The sequence below is a fragment of the Thermobia domestica genome, chromosome 12, assembly GCF_964235325.1.
Source record: "Thermobia domestica chromosome 12, izTheDome1.hap1.1, whole genome shotgun sequence".
Classification (NCBI taxonomy): Eukaryota; Metazoa; Arthropoda; class Insecta; order Zygentoma; family Lepismatidae; genus Thermobia; species Thermobia domestica.
Genome location: NC_137465.1, coordinates 74,840,090 through 74,861,571, shown reverse-complemented (window position 1 = coordinate 74,861,571; position 21,482 = coordinate 74,840,090). Strand labels below are relative to the sequence as shown.

Here is a 21,482-nt window from a genome sequence, read left to right as displayed (position 1 = left end):
GTTAGCCTTGAGACACGTGACTAGGAAAATAAAAGAAAACGGGGATCAAATAATTTTTCCTCAATCCGAAGATGAAGACCTGATGGAATTAAGTTCCAATAATCTCCCCACTGACCCAAAAGAACTATTGGACTTAGTTGACTTGGCATATGCCAGGCGCAACTTAAACTTAGACCTTAATAGAATTTATATACATTTCGTCAGGTTGCATGGCCGCATGGTTTATAATCATAAGAATGAGTGGCCGAACGCATGGGTCAAAACTTATCATACATAGGATGGACCCATGCATTCAGAGTTAGCCATGCATGAAATAATACAAACAAGTATCTCCTGGAATGCTGACATTGTCTGTATACAGGAGCCGTACATAAATGAGGAGAGATTACAAGTTCCCCGACACAATATTAGGCACGTTTTTAGTGGATCAAACGCATTTGCTTCTACTTTGGTTTTAAACAATAACATTCAAGTTTTATATTTAAGACATTTTAGTAATATTTGGACGAATTGCCTGCACATAAAGCATGAGAATTTGGATTTTATCTTAGTTAACTCATATTTTCAGTACTCGCTTCCTACAGACAGATTTTTGGAAGAAATTACAACAATCAGCAATACATATCCGAACAGAAAGATTTTGATCTGTGCTGATGCAAATGCCAAGTTACCTTCATAGAATTCGGGAACCCTTGACGAAAGGGGAGAAAGGCTAGAACATACAATAGGTGAATTAAACTTACACGTTATAAACAAGGAAGGGAATCCCCCAACTTACAGAAATAGAAACGGTAATGAATCTAATATAGATGTTACCTTGGTGTCCAACAACTTCATCAATGGAATAGACAATTGGTGTGTGGTGGATAATGAATCTTCCAGCGATCACCAGATAATAAAATTCAACATAAACCATTCAATAAATTTGAACGGTGTTGAAAAGGAGAATAAACTAACTTACAATGTTAAAAGATTATCATGGGAGAGATTTAATAGCCTAATTAAGTTACCGAATCTGACCTGCATAACTGAGGAAGGACTGAACAATACGGTTCAACAAATAGAAGAAGCCATCATCGAGACCATCAAGAAGCTCATCCCCGGTAATCAGTCCAAAATTAAACAGGTTGGAGGACACTACTTTTGGAACAATGAGCTACAAATCCTCAAAAGGCAATCCAGGGCAAAGAGACGGCAATACCAGCGTACACATGATCCACACTTAAAACCAAGAAGACTAGAAGAATACTATAGGATATTAACACTATATAAGGAAAAACTTAAGGAAAGGAAGAAGAAAGTTTGGGACACCTTTGTAAAAGAAAAACTCGAGGTTGACCCATGGGGTATGCCTTACAAAATAGTAACAGAAAAAATCAGGCCGTCATTAATGCTTTTATCCATGGAAAAACAAGATGGAGAATATACTATGGGTATTGAGGATACTATAGAACACATTATAAACAACTTGCTCCCCAATGATGATCCAAATACGGACAATCAGGAAAATACGAGACTACGACAAAAATATATGGAGTTTAACAATATAGACACTGCGGATAGCAAAAAATTTTAACTAATAACGAAGAAGTCGGTGAAATTCTCCAAACTCTCAAAAATAACAAAGCACCCGGACCTGATAGAATAAAAGGAGAAATTTTCAAATTAAACAATCAATTCTGGACACCCTACTTGACAAAATTATTCAATAAATGTCTCGAAATCGGAGTCTTCCCTATAATATGGAAACAAGCCAATCTTGTAATCTTGGAGAAAAGTAAATTGGATTCCCCTAGTTCACCGAAATCATATCGGCCAATCTGTTTATTAAATATTCTAGGAAAACTATTTGAGAAAATAATTGCAAATAGGATAATTTCTTGTAGAGGTGATCTAACATACTGCAGATTGCAATTTGGTTTTAGGAAAAATAAGAGCACATCTGAGGCAATCAATTCTCTTATGGACCACATAGACACTTTGAACGACATCGGAGAAAAATATACCATAATAATATTCGTGGATATAACAGGCGTGTTTGACAACCTCTGGTGGCCGAAGATGTTTTCAGAATTAGAAAATTTAAATGTCAATAAAGCAATTCTGCAGTTAATAAAAAGAAACTGTTCGGATAGAAGGGTCGAGTACGATGGTGGTACATTTAAAATTAAAAAAAGAGATCACAAAAGGTTGCCTACAAGGATCGGTTTTGGGGCCTTTACTTTGCGACATAACGCTGCAACCTGGTCTAATTAAATTGGATAAAGAAAAGGATATTTCCGGGGTGGTCGCATACGCTGATGACCTAGACATAATGATAAATGCCAAAACTAGGAATGACCTAGAACAAAAAGCTAATACAGCTATGCGGGTACTCTCGGAGTGGACAAAAACAGCAAAACTGGACATTTCCGCGCACAAAACGAAATACATCATGGTGAAAGGAAGGCTAAATAGGAATCCAGTAATTAGAATAGGAGACAACCCATTAAAGAGAGTTGAACATTTTAAATATTTAGGAGTATGGCTCGACGAACATCTAAACTTTGATCTTCATGCGACTAAACAAAAAGAAAAGATTATCGGTTTAGCAAACAAAATTTTTTACACAATGGCTAAAGGATACAAGCTACCAGCAAAACACTTCCAGCTATATTACAAATCGATCTTTGAAGCCATTGTTTCCTATGGAGCAAGCGCCTGGAGCCATAGGATAAACGAGAACGTAAGAATAAGAAGAAAAATCGATAGTGCTCAAAGATCAATATTAATCAGGATGTCAGGGGCCATGGTCACTACACCGGTTGAAGCGCTACAAGTGATTCTTGGCATTGAACCGCTTCACCTCACTATCCTAAGATCAGCCGGACAATATTGGCACCAAAGGCAGAATCCCGAGAAATTAGAGCAAATTTTTCAAGGAAGAATTTTAAATAACGACATTAATTTTTATGTAATTGACAAATGGCAAGAGAAGTGGGATTCAAGCAATAAGGCAAGAAGAGTTTTTGAGATTTTTCCGAACATCAGACAACGGCTGCAATTAGGAAATCTGGAACTAAACAAACACGTCATACAATTTCTAAGTGGTCATGGACCGTTCCGGTCAACATTTAATAAAATTGGACTGTTAGATACCAACGCTTGCGACTGTGGACAGATTCAGACACCAGATCATCTGGTGTTTGATTGTGACATGATACATCTGCCTGAAGTAGATCAACAGGTAAGAAGTGAATTGCAACGTATAAGTGTAGCACATGGTGTCCTAGAATTAATCACTAATGAAGATCATAGACAGAATTTCAATAGACTATGCTCAAAGATTTTAGAGATCAATCGGGTACAAATTGGATTGGATCTAGCCAGACGCAGACAAAACAGATGAGGAAGAAACTTAAGAAACGTAACAAAATTAGTCTCTATAAATGGAATGGTTCAACCATTTATAATATTAATAAAGAAATCATCATATAATGGAACTATACTATTTTAATGTAGTTTGTGTGAGTTTTTGTGTGCTGTAGTGTAGGGTGTTGTGTAGTGTTATATTGTGTCGTGTTAATTAGTTGACATCATGCAATTTTATAATATAATTCAATCGGACTCGGAGGACCGGGTATAGATCATGGAATGTACGGAGGACCGTAGAATCAATTTTGTATAAATTTTGTGTTTTGGTGTTAGTATAAAGGAGGGTAGCTCATACAGGTGGAAAACTTTTATCAACTAACAGATGGATACCAAGAGTTTTATTTTAAATTTAATAATAGTTACTAATTTTACAAATAGTCATACAGGTGGAAAAATATTTTAACAGGTGAAAACCAAAATTTTACTTCACGACCAATAATAGTTACATAATTTTTAGATAGTAAAACAGGTGAAAATTTTATCATTTTATCATTTTAACAGGTGAAACCAAATTTACAAAAAATAACCAAGATTTTATTAAATGAGAAACCACCGTAGAGCTCACTCGCTTATACAGGTAAAACCATATTATGAATTGAAATTGGATTCAACATTGAGCTATTTGGCTACCAGTGAGTGTTGTCAAGCTATATGTACTATGTGCTGTCTTGTGTTTGTTTTGCGTGTTCATTGTAATATCTGTTTTCATGTTTATAATGTATAATAATAAAAATATTTTATTTCAGAATAAAGAAGAATATTTTTTTTAAAAAAAATAATAAATAATAAGACTGTTTTAAATATTAGGAAACAGGTTAAAAAATAGCCCCACTCCCACCGTTAGGGATATTAGTGTCAAATCCATAGTTTTCGCGGTCGCTGAGGTCAATGGTGACACTTCCATTAGCAATGACATGCAAATTCAGCTACAATTGCATGCGGGCTGGGAGTCATATGGGGGAGGGACACCGAGACATCTAAAAGTAATCCAACATGACCGATATTAGTATCAAATGCATAGTTTTTGCGGTCGCTGGGATCAATTGTGACACTTCCATTAGCGATGATTTGCAAATTCAGCTACAATTGTACCCCATCAGGAAGTCGCGGTCGGAAAGAGGGATTGCCGTCGTCGACAGTGGCGGGCCGATGGACAAAGACGTCTCCCGTCCGCGGCGGCACGACGATCTACTTGTTCAAAGTTGCCGACCTTTTGCCTAGGCGGCAAGCGGTCGAAAATCGTAAAGTAAAATGCCCTTTGCCGACTCTTTGCCGACTGTTGTCGACCGTCAGAGTCGGCAAAACAGTCGGAAAGGCCTCTTTCGGACCCTCTGCCGACTCCTTTGCCGGCCTGTTTTCGACGGCGGCGCCGGCGCATTTAATGCTAATTTCCTGCTGTTTACCGATTGCTCGCAAAGCAACTGTTCGTCGCGGGCGAAAATTGCGCGGAAAGACGCCGGTTTCCGGCGACGGCAATCCGACCGCGGTATCTGGTTGGCATGAACAAATTGTCCGATTGTAGGCGGCAGAATCCTGATAAGGTATGCGGGCCGGGAGTCAGCGGAGGAATACTAGGACATGTAAAAAGAACCCAAAATGACCAATATTAGCGTCAATTCCATAGTTTTCGCGATCGGTAAGATCAATGGTGACACTTTCATTAGCGATGTCTTGCAAATTCAGCTGCAATTGTATGCCGGCCAGGAGTCAGCGAGGGGAGGGGAAGTATATCGAGACATGTAAAAGTAATCCAAAATGACCTATATTAGTGTCAAATCCATAGTTTTCGCGGTTGCTAAGATCAATTGTGACACTTCCATTATCAATGACATGTAAATTGATTGATTGATTGATTTTGAGTTTTACGTCCCGTTCAGCATCGAGGCTATATGAGACGTGGACCTACTGATTAACGTGGAATCCGAACCACATGAGCTCCCGCCGGGAATCGAACCCGGGTCTCCCGCGCCAAAGGGACATGTAAATTGAGTTACAATTATATGCGGGCCGGGAGTAAGCGGGAGATACCGAGACAGGCCAGTAGCCTGCCCAAAACTGTAGGGGGGAGCAGTAGAAGTTAGGGGACGAATCCAACCATATTATAGATCATTTGCGAGCCTACCGTGAAAATTTTAGGGGGGCCAGTGAAAATTTAGGGGGGCCGGCCTCCTAGCCCCCGTAGATACGGGCCTGTACCGAGACATGTAAAAGTAATCCAAAATAACCGATATTAGCGTCAAATCCATAGTTTTCGCGGTCGCTGAGATCAATGGTGACACTTCCATTAGCGATGATTTGCAAATTTAGCTACAATTGTATGCGGGTCGGGAGTCATCGTGAGGGGGGGGATACCGAGACATGTAAAAAATAATCCAAAATGACCGATATAAGTGTCAAATGCATAGTTTTCACGGTCGCTGAGATCAATGGTGACACTTTCATTAGTGAAGAGTTGCAAATTCAGCTACCATTGCATGTGGGCCGTGAGTCAGCGGGGGAAGGGGATACTGAGACGTAAAGGTAATCGAAAATGATCGATATTAGTATTAGATCCATAGTTTCGCGGTCGCCGAAATGAATGGTAATACTTCCACAGGCGTTGACTTACAAATGCTGCCTCCATACGAAGAATGGGTATGTTCAGCTAGTATGAAATATGCAAAATAACAATAATAATAATAATAATAAATGGGGGCTTGGTAGTTTCCATTGTCATAATTTAGGCCGTATAGCCATGGCCAGAGTCGAATTATTGAGGGTAGAAATACTAGATAGCTTGAAGAAAGTCTTCAAAAAGTTCTTGGTTTGTACGAAACCTGCTACGCCATGTGTACTCACATAGGAACGATTCTGTTCTAATTATGCTCATTCTCCCAATTTACTGCCGCATGTCCTTTTTACTAAAGCCCAATATCCTTCTATCTGTTATCCTGTCGTCAGGAGTTTTACAAAATATAAACTGTGATTAACAGTATCGTGCTGGTATCTTAAACGCGCCAACTTGCTATATCTTCTCCAACTATCAGTTTTTGTTGTAGTCCCTGACAAGACATTGTCGGCAATTCCATTCTCCAAAGTTGCAACATCCCTTCTTTCAACTAATACCTTTAAAATTTGCCGTGTGTCCTTGTCAATACCTCCAACTACCCGTCAGGTCTGTGTTATGCGTCCTTTGGTGTGTTTCCGCTTTCCAAAAACATTATTGTCAATTTCAACAGTGTGTGTTATGCCTAAAATTTTTTGGCTAGCTTCCAACAGCCACAAAGGAAGGAGATGTCTAAGCTAATGCAACAGTTCGGAGACATTACCTTTGTCCAGTCCCGTCTTACTTATAATCACAATGGCCGGGTAACACAAAATTTACCCAAGAAGTAGGGGAGATTTTCAACTTCAAAAAATTGTATAATATTTGGTTTTCAACATACATTTGCCAAACTTTGTAGGTAGACGGGGGAATATATTTTACTTGAACGGAAAATCTGAGAACTTCGACACTTGTACTCTTCCTGAAAATTTAAAATTTCCAAACACTAAAGTCTTGTCTCAACTTGCCTCGTATACGAGGAAGTTGCAACAGTGGATGAAGTACTGTCATCCGAAAACAAAAAGTTCGCATAGACTGAAACTTCCACGTTTTCAATAATAATAACTTTTTCTTCATATATGATTGCTTATTTGTGCTTTCTATAACAAACCAGTTTAAGAATGAATAATTATTTATGAAGAAAAATGAATTATTAATGAAAAAGTGGAAGTTAAAGAGAAAACAAAAAGCAAAATAAGAAAATTAGAAGCAAAAATACTTTTTTGTGATGAAACCTTAGTCGGTAAAATAATTACGCGAAGAATATGTCGGTGGAATTTTGAGGTAAAATGACTCGACACAGTGCACACGTATTAGGAACACTCAAAAAGTTATATATAAAGAGTATAGAAGATCAAACTACGTATTTCTGCGATGATCATACAATTTCACACTTCATGCACATTTCCAATAAGCAAAGTCAATCAATATCTTCAGCTGAAATTACTGAAAAAGACAGAAAAATGGCTATTTAAAACCCCAAGTGTGAACCTATGCTTGGAACGATCTATAAAGGTAACCAAGAAAGTTCTGTCGCGTTTTGTGGAAGTCTGTGTTCAATTGGCCCTCACACTGTGAGTTGAATGCGAATGGAAATAAGGTGAAGGTCATTTATTGTTGTGGGTATATCCAACATACTACTTGGTTGTAGCAGTTCAGTTACACCGTGAACTTGCGTAAGGACAGAGGGAACATAGGACCTCCACAAAGTGTCATAAAGGCGTGTATGTTGTACGAGTTCAAATTGGGGTCAAACGCCGCTACAGCGGGGCGGAAGATATACCAGGCCTTTGGTGATTGTGTCCTGACTATGTGGACAGTGCAGTGGTGGTTTAAGAAGTTTAAGGACGACGACGAAACACTCGAAGACACACCACGTGCCAGAAGAACAACACACGTACAAAATGAAGATCTTCAGGCAGCAATTGAGGCGAACAGTAGCCAGACATGTGAGGAACTGGAACAACAATTAAGTGTGAGTGGAGAAACCATTCGGCAGCATCTCCATCAACTTGGGAAGCATTACAGGTTGGGTCGATGGGTCCCACATGATTTGACTCCGGGCCAAAAGGCAACGTGAGCGGATATCTTTGTTTCTTTGCTGTCTCATCTGAGGAAGGAGCCATTTCTGGACAGGATGTTGACATGTGATGAAAAGCGGGTACTGTACGAAGCTTCACGGCGCCGTCATCATTGGTTAGCATCCCGTGAACCGTTTCCAAAACAACACTACACCTAGTAATTTTTACGCTGCAGAATCAAATTCACGTTGCATTTCATTTACTTTAATCGTGATAAGACAACCTTGATTGTACTCTTATGGGAATTTTGTACATTTAAACCTTTCATTAAGTGTGTCTTCTCTGGTGATCTTGAAGTGTATGATTTTAACGGTATTCTTGCACCAGCGACACTGATTGTTTAGTGACACGTTTCAGTTGCTTTTACATCCAGTATTGCATGAATTTCTCGTTGGAGTTTTCACACGTGTACAATTGAACAATAGCCTTCAAATCGCATATCGATTTGCTGTTTATGTCCGCCCATTTACATTTAACATAAACTGCATTTCAACTCATATTGGCAAAAAGACATCAAACAAAACCTCAAATAATATTCTTCATAAATAGAATAGCTTCATTAAAAACCTTTCGTAATTGAAGAAGTTAAAATAATTTCAAAATAGGTAGTGATTTATCACAACCTGTGTTCATTTCGGAGGTGTTGTTTAAGCCAAACATGGTGGTGGTGGACCGAACGAGATATCCGTGCTAGACTAGATGAAAAAGCAATTAACGTTAAAATTAGCACCAAACAGGTAATATCACTGATCGAAGAAAATTGAAAACTGGAAAGACCATCCACTTTGAAACCACCAAGGAGCATTGTCAATGTTAACGAGATATTCGTGAGGAGCCATTATATATATATATATATATATATATATATATATATATATATATATATATATATATAGATAGATAGATAGATAGATAGATAGATAGATAGATAGATATTTTTTATTATATACACTTCCAGGTACTGTTAAAATCTGACTTGTTTTCTTTCAGTATGGCGAAATACATCATGTTGTTTCACAAGTAGTTGAATTAGCACACATTTTACGTTTCTCTGAAGACAAAACCGTACAATCCATTGCAACGTCTTTCTCTACTAGACAGCTGATTAGAATTGCTCACAGACTAGCATCGTATCCAAATGATAACGCATATGATGTAGTGCAGCGTTCATCGCTTGCGAGGTAAATATTTTTCAATCCTTTTCTGTTATTACTAATAAAATAAACAAGCCATAGCTTCTATTACATAAAAGGGTAAGTGGTATTATATTTATATGGGTAAGTGATATTATATGTTGTCTCTTTGTCTATTTGTCTGTTTCTGTTGATTTACCGATTGTATACATTTTCTTAGGACCACGAAATTACAATACTCAAAATGTTTCACAATGCAGAATCTATTTATAAGAGGAGTGATGAGAAAGGATTAAGTCGTAGTGTGTGTTTTGGTCGATTACTCATTACTGGGTGTCCTTTCAACAGTGGCATGGCTTAAGGAAATATTTTTGTCATTATTGCCGAGAGAACACCTTGGACCTCACCCTTATCAGTTTCCGTGAACGCAACCCATGCTTTGAGTTTTAATTTGGGATAGTGAGCATTGCAGTTATAATTACTTCTTGCATTATACCTGTTGCGTTGCGATCCGCTAACTTTACGAAGATCGTTACGGGTGAGACACTTTTCAAAATAACGTGCCTTATTGTCCACAAGATATTCTCTGTCTTTTCTTATTTTGAAAATATTTTTTTCTTGAATGCAAGATAACACAAACCAAATTTTTCTTCAAAAACTCATAACAAAGAATGCTCAGGGATATTCACAGGTTAGTTTCGGGAGAATTTGTAGACATTCAGGGAGCAACAGACGAAGAGATGTCAATGAAGATTTACTACCTGCTAAGGAAATAAATGTACGCCTGTTTGTGAATCTGGCATTCCTGCACTGACTAATATGGAGAGTATGAAAATTAAGTTCGTCAAAGCAATAATTTTGTTGTTAGAGACAGAGTTTGAAATACATTAAGTAAGAGGACAGAAGTTATAAATACAATTAATGCATAGTGTAGAGAAGCGACAACAATATACAGTAAAAGAAATACGAAGAAAAGTACCATTGAAGATAAGGGGATACACAGAATTCAATTCCTGTGAAGACATCAATGATAATGCATTTAGAGCGAAGTGGTTATGGTGTAATGCTTAAGACGGCAGACTGTGAAACTGATGAACCCAGGGACGGATCCAGGACGGACTTCTGGGGAGGCGGTGGGTTGTAATACTGCAACTTAGAGCTACTTTTAAAAGCTCCAAGCTCTGGAATGGGTTTTATTTATATATAAAATAAGACAGTTTCCTCTTCTGGGAGGGCGATCGCCCCGATCACATCCCTGGTTCTACCCCTGCTTCAAATCCACTGAATATGTTTGTCGACTTTTTTTAAAATTTTTACTAGTCTTCGTAAGGCAACCGTTTTGATATTTTACCCTAAGGTAAGGTAGAAATGCCATTATCATTGACGATGAAAACTAAGTATAAATGATCATGAAAACAGAAATGTTTAGTTAGGAGATAAAAGTAAGAGAGATACACAAGTATTACCGAGAAGTATGTGCAGTTATGTCATGCATGTTATTTATAGCCTATCTTCCAAAAAATTCATTCTGACAAGAAAGACCACATAGCATGTTTCGGCTGTGTGATTGTCAAGAGATAACAGCAGCTCAACGTGATGAAATTGTGGGTCGTGCGCCACAAAGACAGAATTCATATTAAATCGCCAAAGCATTTGGTTGTGACCGACGAACCATTCGCAAATATTTAGTTGGACACCAGGATGATGGGAGTTAAATTGGCCAAATCTTTACACAGATCAAGAAAACTTATGACAAGAGGAAAATTATGCATCTCAAGAGAAAGCGCTGATAGAAGACGCCAGGTACAATCCAATGTACCATAAGCCAGTGTTGCGGGACACAGCTGTAGAGTATGAACGCTCCCACGAAACCATACAGCAAAGTCTAAAGGCGCCGTCCTTTAAGGAACCTGTCATTCAGAGAATAAAATTTTCCTCTAGTAGTCAAGTTGACGGAAATCATAGTGATTCGTACTGCAAGTTCGACATTATTTCCAGACGTGTTTAAAGTGTTTTGAATGACTGGGATATTGCGGGTTGGAAGAAAATGGAAATCACCTCTCTGTTTTTCCATAGTTTGCTGACAGCAGGAAAAGATCATATTACAATGGTCTTTTGCAGGTTAAAAATATATTTCCAGAGACAAAAGTATACCCCCATTCGGATCTCCAGGAGGGAGATATCTTGGGAAGGATTATTCGAAGAGAGGGCATTAGTGTGGAGAAGATCGCTAAGGAAAGGTAAACAAGCAAGAACACAAGATTTAGGACAAGGAGATGCATGTTGTGCACCATGTTAAAGAGAAAAATTGGAAAATTATAAAGATGAAATGAGACAAGGTGATATAGACTTAGTAGAAGTTTGTCAAATTAGATGGGAAAGAAATGGGGAGTCGAAAAGCAAAAGATATAGAATGTTTTACTCAAATAATGAAAAGGGTATTCATAATAGTGTGGGAATAATTGTAAATAAGCGTTTAAAAGAGAAAATAGTAAAAATAGAATTTGTTGATGATTTAAAGGAAAAAAGAAGGATCTAGAGGTGATACAGACATACATACTGATTACTTCACATACAACAGAAACACTAGAGGAAAATTGTGTGAAAATAGAAGAAATTGTGCACAGAAAGAAGACAGATGCATGCGTAACTGTAATGAAAGGTTTCAATGAGATTGGAAAAGAAGAAGAGAGTATTGTCGTTGGCAAATATAGTTTAGGAAAAATAAATGAAAGGGGAGAGGAACTTCTCGATTTCCTTAGAAAGAATTCACTAGTAATTGGGAATAATTGGTTCAGTCAGCACAAGAGAAGAAAATATACATAGGAATCCTCAATCGACGGCCAAAGATATCAGGTAAACTATGTTGTAGTTCAGTAGGTATTGGATACGCTTCAAGAACGCTAACACCCTTCCCAGGGCCGACATTTTCTCTGATCATAACCTTGTGCTGGCTGAAGTGGATGTTCAACTGAAAATGTAGCCAGAAGAAAAAGTAGGCAACAAGAAGTTGAATATTTCAAAGTTGAAAAACGAGGAAGTAGGAAATCGTTTCGTAGATACTTCGAAGAAAAATATTCAAATGAGGAAAGAGTAGGTGCAGATAGTAACAAACAGTGGGTGCATATTTAGAGAGCATGCTAGAGAAGTTAGTGGGTTGCCACGTACACAAAATGGTTAAGAAACCATGGGTTAGAAAACAGATGTTGCAGAAAATGGGGGAAAGGAGGCGTGGAAAAAGGTTGATACAAAAGATTGAGAATGATGCACAGGAAGGTAAACGACTTAAGAAGGAAAACAGACAGAGCTCCTTGGCGTGTGACGACAAGCGAAGGTCAATCCTTGGAGTTAACAGCTATGGGGAAGAGTACGAATGTATACACGACTGCAAAAGTGCATTACCACTTGCTATTCTCCCTTTCCTGCAATAGCAGGAAACCCAAAATGCTCGGCGGTTGGGTTGATTGCGAATTCGAAAGGCTTTGAACCAAACCTCATTTTGTAACAAATATATTAGTGTGGCAAACTGCAAATAAGAGATTAAAACAAATTGTTAAGAATGACAATTTTATTATCGTGACGGTGTTGGATGACATGAAAAGTTACAAAATGATCTTACTTAAGCAGTTCAAACAAGATGAATGGCAAGAAACAGATATCAGAGGAAAGAATTTCTCCCCCAAAAAAGAATTTCATGAAAGGAAAAAAGTTACATAATGTAATAGTTTAATATAAAAGCCCCACCCAAAATTTTTAAAGTTGACCAACGAAATGCAAGAACAACTGAACCGAAGTGAATGAAATTGTGCACAGATATTGGAAACATAAAATCAGGGAATACGGGTTTCGTATTTTCCTGGAAAAAAGGGTTGGGTGGGACACGGAACCTTACAAACATTTGATCATGAAATATCAAAATTGCTAGTAACAGTATGTCAGATGTGAGTAAAGGACAGGAGGAATTGTGACATAACTTGGTGTATGGGCAATACGCAAAAAAATAAACGAATACGGGTTTTTTATGCTAAGCGGTAAAACAGGTTTAGGGGGCAAAAAACCCACCCAAAATTTTGAATTTTAACGCCCGAAAGGCATGAAGAGGGGAACCGAAGTGAATCATGTTGTGCATAGATATTGCAGACGTAAAATGAGGATACGGATATCGTATTTTCCTAGAAACAAAGGGCTGGGTGGGGCACGGACCCCTCCAAACATTTGATCACGAAATATCAAAAGTGCTAGTAACAGTATTTCAGATGTATGTACATGACATGAAGGATTGCAACGAAAACTTTGTGTATAGACAATACCCAAAAATTTAAGAAATACGTTTTTTATTTTCTGTGGAGAAACCGTTTAAGGGGGCAAAAGAATTCACCCCAAAATTTTGAAATTTTACGTCCGAAAGGTAAGAATAGTGAACCGAAATGAATGAAATTTGGCACAGATATTGTAAACATAAAATGAGGGAATAGGGGTTTCCTATTGTCTGGAAAAAACAGTCAGGTGGGAAACGGACCCCTCCAAACCTTTGATCACGGAGTATCAGAAGTGCAGGTAACAATATTTAAAGGACAAAAAGAATTGCAACGAAACTTTGTGTATGGACAATACGCAGAAAAGAAACGAATACGGATTTTTTATTTTCAGCGGAAAAATAGGTTTTCGGGGGCAGAAACACCAATCCAAAATTTTGAATGTTCACACCAGAAAAGCAAGAAGGAGTGTACCGAAGTGAATGAAATTGTACACAAATATTGGAGTCATAAAATGAGAGAATGCGGGTTTCATATTTTCCTGGAAAAATGGTTGAAGGAAGCTCGAACCCTTACAAACCTTTGATCACGGAATATCTAAAGAGCTAGTAACAGTATGTCAGATGTGTGTAAACAATATGAATTGCAACATAACTTGGTGTATGGACAATACGCAAAAAATAAACGAATACGGGTTTTTTATGCTATGCGGAAAATTTGTTTTAGGGGACAAAAGCTACCACAAAAAATTTTGCAAGTTGACGCCTGATGGGCAAGAAGAGAAGAAAAGACGTGAATGAAATTGTGCACAGATATTGCAGACGTAAAATGAGGATACGGATTTCGTATTTTCCTGCAGAAACGGTCGGGTGGGGCACTGACCCCTCCAAAACTTTGATCACGAAAAATGAGAAGTGCTAGTAACAGTATGTCAGATATGTGTAAAGGACATCAAGAATTGCAGCGAAATTTTGTGTGTGGACAATACGCAAAAAATAAATGAATACTGTTTTTTCTGCGGGGAAACGGTTTTAGGGGGCCAAAGGTTCCCCTAAAATTTTGCAAGTTAACGCCCGAAAGGCAAGAAGAAATAAACGGAAGTGAATGAAATTGTGCACGGGATTTGTAGACATAAAATGAGGGAATAGGAGTTTCGTATTTTGCTGGAAAAAGGGCTGGGTGGGGCACGTACCCCTCGAAACCTGTGATCACGAAATATCAAAGGTACTAGAAACACTATGTCAGATGTGTGTAGAAGACAAGAAGAATTGAGCATAACTTTGTGTATGGACAATACGCAAAAAATAAAGGAATACGGTTTGTTTTATTTTCTGCGGAAAATCTGTTTCAGGGCCAAAAGAACGCACCCCAAAATTATGAAATTTCACGCCCGAAAGGTAAGAAGAATTGAACCGAACTGAATGAAAATTTGCACAGATATTGTAGACACAAAATAAGGGAACACGGGCTTCGTATTTTCCTGGAAAAGACGATTAGGTGGGGCACCTACCCCTCCAAATCTTTGTGCAGGAAATATCAGAAGTGCTAAAACTATATGTCAGATGCGTGTAAAGGACAGGAATTGCAACGAAGTTTTGTGTATGGACAACGTTCAAAAAATAAACGAATACGGGTTTCTTATTTTCAGCGGAAAAACAGTTTTAGGGGGTAAAAACTCCCATCCAAAATTTTGAAAGTTGTCGCCCGAAAGGCAAAAGCGAGTGAACCGAAATGAATGAAATTGTGCACAAATATTGTAAACAAAATGAGGGAATACGGGTTTCGTATTTTCCTGGAAAGAGTCGTTGGATGGGATACGGACCCCTCGAAACTTTTGATCACGGAATATCAAAAGTGTTAGTAACAGTGTGTCATGTGTGTGTAAAGGACATGAAAAATTGACACGAAACTTTATGTATGAACAATAGTCAAAATATAAAGGAATACAGATTTTCGGCAAAATAAACGAATAGGTTTTTTTTAATTTTCAGGGGAAAACGGTTTTAAAGGGCAAAAACTCCAATCCAGAATTTTGAAAGTTAACGTCCGAAAGACAAAAAGGAGTTAACCGAACTTGATATTGTGAACAGATATTGTAGTCACAAAATGAGGAAATACGAGTTTCGTATTTTCCTGGAAAAAATGGTTGGATGGGGTACAGACCCCTCCAAACCTTTGATCACGGAATATCAAATGAGCTAGTAACACTATGTCAGATGTATGTAAACGATATGAAGAATTGCAACGAGGCTTTGTGTATGGACAATACGTAAAAAATAAATAAATACCGGTTTTTTTTATTTTCTGCGGAAAAACGGTTTTATGTGGCAAAAGTTCCCATCAAAAATTTTGAAAGGTGACGTCCAAGTGTCTCTCCATCCAATTTTTTTAAATTTTGGCATATCAACTACAAGAGCAAAGAGTATAGCGTATTTTATAGTATTTCAGGAGGCACCTTTAACCTTTACAATGTTTTGCGCATAAACAAAAACATGTTTCAATTATTTTCCAGTTTGCTCTTGATCTTAGACACTTCAGACCTTATTTTACATAGAGGCTATTTAATATCTACACACAATTTCATTTGCTTCGGTCCGCTCCTTCCTGCGTTATAACGGTAATATTTACTTTTTTTCTATTGGGGCCTACGCCCCAACACTGTTTTTCCGTAAACATTAAAACTCGTTTCATGTATTGTTTTGCAAATTGTCCCTATACGAAGTTTCGTTGCAATTCTTCATATTCTTTACGAACTTTGACGTACGCTTATTTCCACTTTTGATATTTCGTAATCAACGGTTTAGAAGGTCCTTCCTCACTTAACCGCTTTTTTCAGAAAAATACGAAACTCAATTATCTCATTACCATTTTCGCACGAAGGAAACTACGAATCCCACATTGTGACCGTTTGTATTTCTTGTATGTTTGTTTATCACACATAATATTCAGTATATCGATACATTTGTCACAATCATAGAGTTTCCTCCAAAGTTGGGACACTGACTTAGTGATAGAGCGCATACTTCTGGTGCGGAATGAACCTCGTTCGGTCCCAGACTATAAAAGTTTGTAGTGGATACCATCGTACCTGTGAGATTTCTCGGGATTATCCTGTTTTCTCCTACATTCTCATTTCACGAATTATTTCCCAAAAATTAGCTTCCATCTATTATCTCTCTCTATTGTTGGATCGGATTTCTGTTTAGCATCCCTTCGGTAGCAAAACTACATGAGACATAGAGCTACGGATTAACGTGAGATACGAACTGCTTGCGCTGCAGCCGCAAATCGGATCCGGGTCCCCTATGCGAAAGTCGCACACGCTACCCAATAGCCATGCGTGATATCTCTGTCTTCATTAGCCTAGAAGGCATAACATTTAAACTTTATGGACTTCATATAATTTCAGTTCTTCCTCGATAGCCAATTCTATACTGAGACAATGTACATCATTCAAATATGTGCATCTTCCCTATTTATAATTTTAACGATGTTCTTGTAACTTCGACCGTGTTCTAAGATTCCTGTTAGTTGAAATATCATATTTAATTCTAGTTAACTTGCCTCGGTCAACGTTTCACAAAATATCCCAATAAATCTTCAATTTCATTGGGGGGACCTTTCTGCTGCCCCTGTACCATATCGAGCATTAATGGAAGCAATGGCTAAAAATAATATATATTTCCTTTCCCCGACTTCGATCCGACATTTTGTTCTCGAGTTACGGCTGTTTTGAATATTTTTCCGACAGGTTTTTGGCTGGTCATAGCGCCAAAAGGAAGCATTTGTGCACCCAGGTTGTCTTATCTTGGTGTCAGGAATCAGCTCCCAAAAGTTGTCGGTGTTTGAAACACCCTGTATATTTCTATCCTGTTTCTGATTAGCTCCTGTTTTCAATCAATTTCCAGTATTCCCAAAACAAACCAAAAATGAACTAAATTCACTAAATCGCCTTCCCCAATGCTTTCTTCTTTGTATAGTACTTATTATGTACTATATTTGTATTGTAGTTGACAGAGATTACCAATATTGATTGAAATATCTGATTAAAATGCAAGTAGAGTAATTCCCTCTTTAGTACAGAAATTATCTCCTTGTATCCTACCGCCATATTAGGCGAGATGGGAGTAGGCAAGATGGGAATTCCCATCTCGCCTAAATATCATGCGCACCTAAATAGCATGCAGAGACCGGGGTTCGATTCCCGGCGGGAGCTCATGTGGTTCGCATCCCACGGTAATCAACAGGTCCGCGTCTCATATAGCCTAGCTGCTGAACGGGATATAAAACTCAAAAATCAATTAATCAATCATCTCGCCTAAAATGGCGGACATTTTTATCTTGGAGATATAAGTGGCTGATAAATCGCTAGGCGAGATGAGATGGAATCATCTGAAAAGGTAGGGGACTGTAGGTATTGGCATGACATCACGCCGTCCCCGATTACTATCTTTGCCCATTTGTAATTTCTTAGGGACTGGGGGGACGCCGCACTCAGTTTTTGGAGGTGGGGGACGGGATTCTGCGCGTTCCCACGCACTTTTACCCCTACTGTTAAGTATTAATTGCTGTGAGGACTAAAGTAAAATATTATGTAATAATAATAATAATAATAATAATAAAGGATCTGAATGATAAAGATATTTTTCAGCTTTCTATAAAATTAACGTAGGCATCCGTGAATCATGATCTATTGTTTTTTATAAGAAATAAAGAGGCTTCAAAGAACAATTTGGGAAATGTGATTTGTATGACAGAAAAAAAGCCTTATCAGTTGTTTTACAAAGAACTAAGAAAATGACAACTGACCTTGTGTTTGTGTTACAAGGCACAGAAGCCAGGCCTGCAGGCAGCTTGCTTTTTTGCCTGAGGGCAGCTTCAGTACTAAAATTAAGATTCGTTTTGTCAATTTATGTGTAGCTATCAGTCAGTCACATAGGTTCTTTGCAACAATGAATTTCACAAGAAAGGTTTTGTTCATCGGGTAGGATGCAATAATACGTTGTAATCCCTTCTCCACTTTTGCACACTGTGTGATACTTGTATACTGTACTGAGCTACAGAAAAGTGTTATCAAGAGATTAAAAATGACATTATGAAATAAGATTGGCCATTATCACAATACATTCAAGAAGAAATCAGTACAATCATAATCTTGAAATTCCGTTTCGTTTCGGCTCAAAAAGTGGAATAGTTTCCCATATAAATCAATAGAGAACATTTTAAAAATGACGGTGGTATTCAGTCCTCTTCAGTGTAAACTGTCGCCGATCATTAGAAAGTTAATATGGGAGAACTACGAAATAAAGTAAACAGACACGCTCATTTTGTAGTAAAATTACATGGCGAGTGATTTTTTTCTGATCCGAAGCTGTTATCGTCGAATATACACGACTAAAGGAGTTCTCATTAGCAAAATTATAAACACGTCAGCCATTTATCCCTCCAAAGCGAATTTTTCTTCGTCGCCACCGGTGGGAATACGGGTTTCGTATTTTCCTGAAAAGAAAAGAAAACCGTTTTGGTGGGACCCAGACCCCTCCGAAACTTTGATCGTTAAATATCAAAAGTGCTAATAACCGTATGATAGAAGTGCTTGAAGGATATGAAGAATTGGAACGACACATTGTGTAGGGACAACACGCAAAAAATAAATGAATACATTTTTTATTTTCTGCGGGGAAAGTTTTAAGGGCCAAACGCACCCACCGAAGATTTTGAGGCTTAAAAGGCAAGAGGAAGTGCACCAAATTCAATGACATTGTGCACAGATATTGTAGACGTAAAATGAGATAATTGGGTTTCGTATTTTCCTGAAAAAACGGTTGAGTGAGGCACGGACCTCCTAAACCATTGATTACGAAATATCAAGGTGCAAATAAGCATACGTCAAAAGCTCGTAAAGACAATGAAGAATTGCAACACAAATTTCGTATAGGGACAATTTGCAAGACAATAAATGAAACGTGTTTTAATAATTGCGGAGAAACAGTGGCCATCGGAAAAAGTAAATATTACCGTAATAGCGCAATAAGGAGTGGAGCGAAGCAAATATAATTGTGTGTAGATATTATATTGACCCTAAGTAAAATAAGGCCTTTCATATTTCTCAAGTGTTCATACCCGTTTTGCTTTAAATTTGGCAGATCTACAACAAATTAGAAATAAATAGACACGTGTTTTGGTTTATGTGCGAGAATATTGTAAGGACCAAAGGTGTCTACTGAAATACTATAAAATACGCTATACTGTTTGTGCTTGTAGTTGATATGCCAAATTAAAAAAAATCGAATGAAGACACGACACTTGTGAAACACGAAAGACCTTATTTTACATATCCAATATCCAGGCCCGTATCCACGGAGGGCCGAAGAGAGCTGGTCCCCCATATCTTCCCTGCCCCTAAATTTTTTACGGTAGGCTTGCAAATGAACTATAATAATGTGATGAACTATAATATGGGTGGGTCGAGCCTCCCAACATCTGCCGGGCCCCCACTACATTTTTTGGCTGGCTACGGGCCTGTCAAAATCTTCATTCGCTTCGGTTCACTCCTCCCGCCACTCAACGCATCAATCCACTCAACAGTTTTTTTCTTTCAGGAACATACGAAACACGTATTCCCTCATCTTACCTCTAGAATATTTGTGCAGATTTCATTCACTTCGGTCCACTTCTTCTTGCCTTTTTGGGTCAAGTTCCAAAATTTTGGTCGGGGGCCCTTGATCTCTAAAACCCGTTTTTCCCTCGAAAATAAAAAAGCGTATTCGTTTATTTCTTGCATATTGTTCATACACAAAGTTTCGTTGCAATTCTTCTCGTCTTTACACACATCTGGCATAGTGTTACTAGCACTCTCAATATTTCGTGATGAAAGTTTTGGAGGGGTCCATGCTCCACCTAAACGTTTTTTCCAGGAAAATACGAAATACGTATTCTTTCATTTCATGTCTGCAATATGTGTGTAAAATCTCGTTTACTTCGGTTCACTTATCTTTTGTCCTTCGGGCGTCAACTTTCAAAATCTTGCGTGAGGAATTTTGCCCTTAAAACAGTTTGTCCGCAGAAATTAAGAAACGCGTATTCTTTTATTTCATGTGTAGTATCTACCTGCTAAATTTTGTCAAAATCGGAGTGATATATTTTGATTTCCTGCTAATCAGGGTGAAAGTGAATCTGAAAAAGTATGGGTACGGTAGGTAGCGGGATGATGTCATACCGTCCCCCGTGCCAATCTTTGCCCATTGTAATTTCTTAGGGATTGAGTAGACGCCGTACATATTTTTGTGGGTGTCAGACGGGGTCCCCCGCGTTCCTACGCACTTTTACCCCTGCTGCTAATTATTAATTGCTGTGAGGAATAACGAAAAATATTATGCAATAATAATAATAAAACCAATACTTCTTCTATTACTATTACTACTACTACTACTACTAATAATAATAATAATAAAATAATAATAATAATAATAATATAATAATAATAATAATAATAATAATAATAATAATAATAATAATAATAATAATAATAATAAAGGATCAGAAAGATAAAGATGTTTTTGAACTTTCTATTACAATTCCTGTGGGCTTCCGTAATCTGGATATATTGTTTTTATCAGGGATAAAGAGGCTTCAAACAACAATTTGGCATATATGATTTCTGTAAAAGAAAGAAGCCTTACCAGTTGTTATACAAAGAACTAAGCAACTGAAAACTGACCTTGTGTCTGTTTTTTTAACACAATGTTAGAAGGCACAGAAGCCAGGCCTGCGGGCAGCTTGCTTTTTTGCGTGAGGACATCTTCAGTACTAAAATTAAGGTTTTCATTCTGTCAAGATAATGTGTAGCTATCAGTCAACCACACAGGTTCTATGCAACAGGTTAATGAAACCACGTTGTTGTCGGCAGTAACGGGGAAAGATGGCAACCTTTGCCCGGTCTGAATTTTACAAGAAAAGTTTTGTTCATCGGGAAGGGACCAAAGTCCAACTTAAGTTGTAATTCCTTCCCCTC

The 21,482-nt window shown here is 37.9% G+C and overlaps 1 protein-coding gene across 3 annotated transcripts in view; it reads left to right on the top strand.

The window, feature by feature from the left end:
• Positions 1–21,482, top strand: part of c12.2 (von Willebrand factor A domain-containing protein c12.2) — a 1,756,568-nt gene that overhangs the window by 1,280,198 nt on the left and 454,888 nt on the right. For all 3 annotated transcript variants that reach the window (XM_081733805.1, XM_081733806.1, XM_081733807.1), the window contains exon 13: positions 9,070–9,260. In XM_081733805.1, the coding sequence (XP_081589931.1) occupies positions 9,070–9,260 (191 nt within the window). The remainder of the gene's footprint in view (positions 1–9,069; positions 9,261–21,482) is intronic.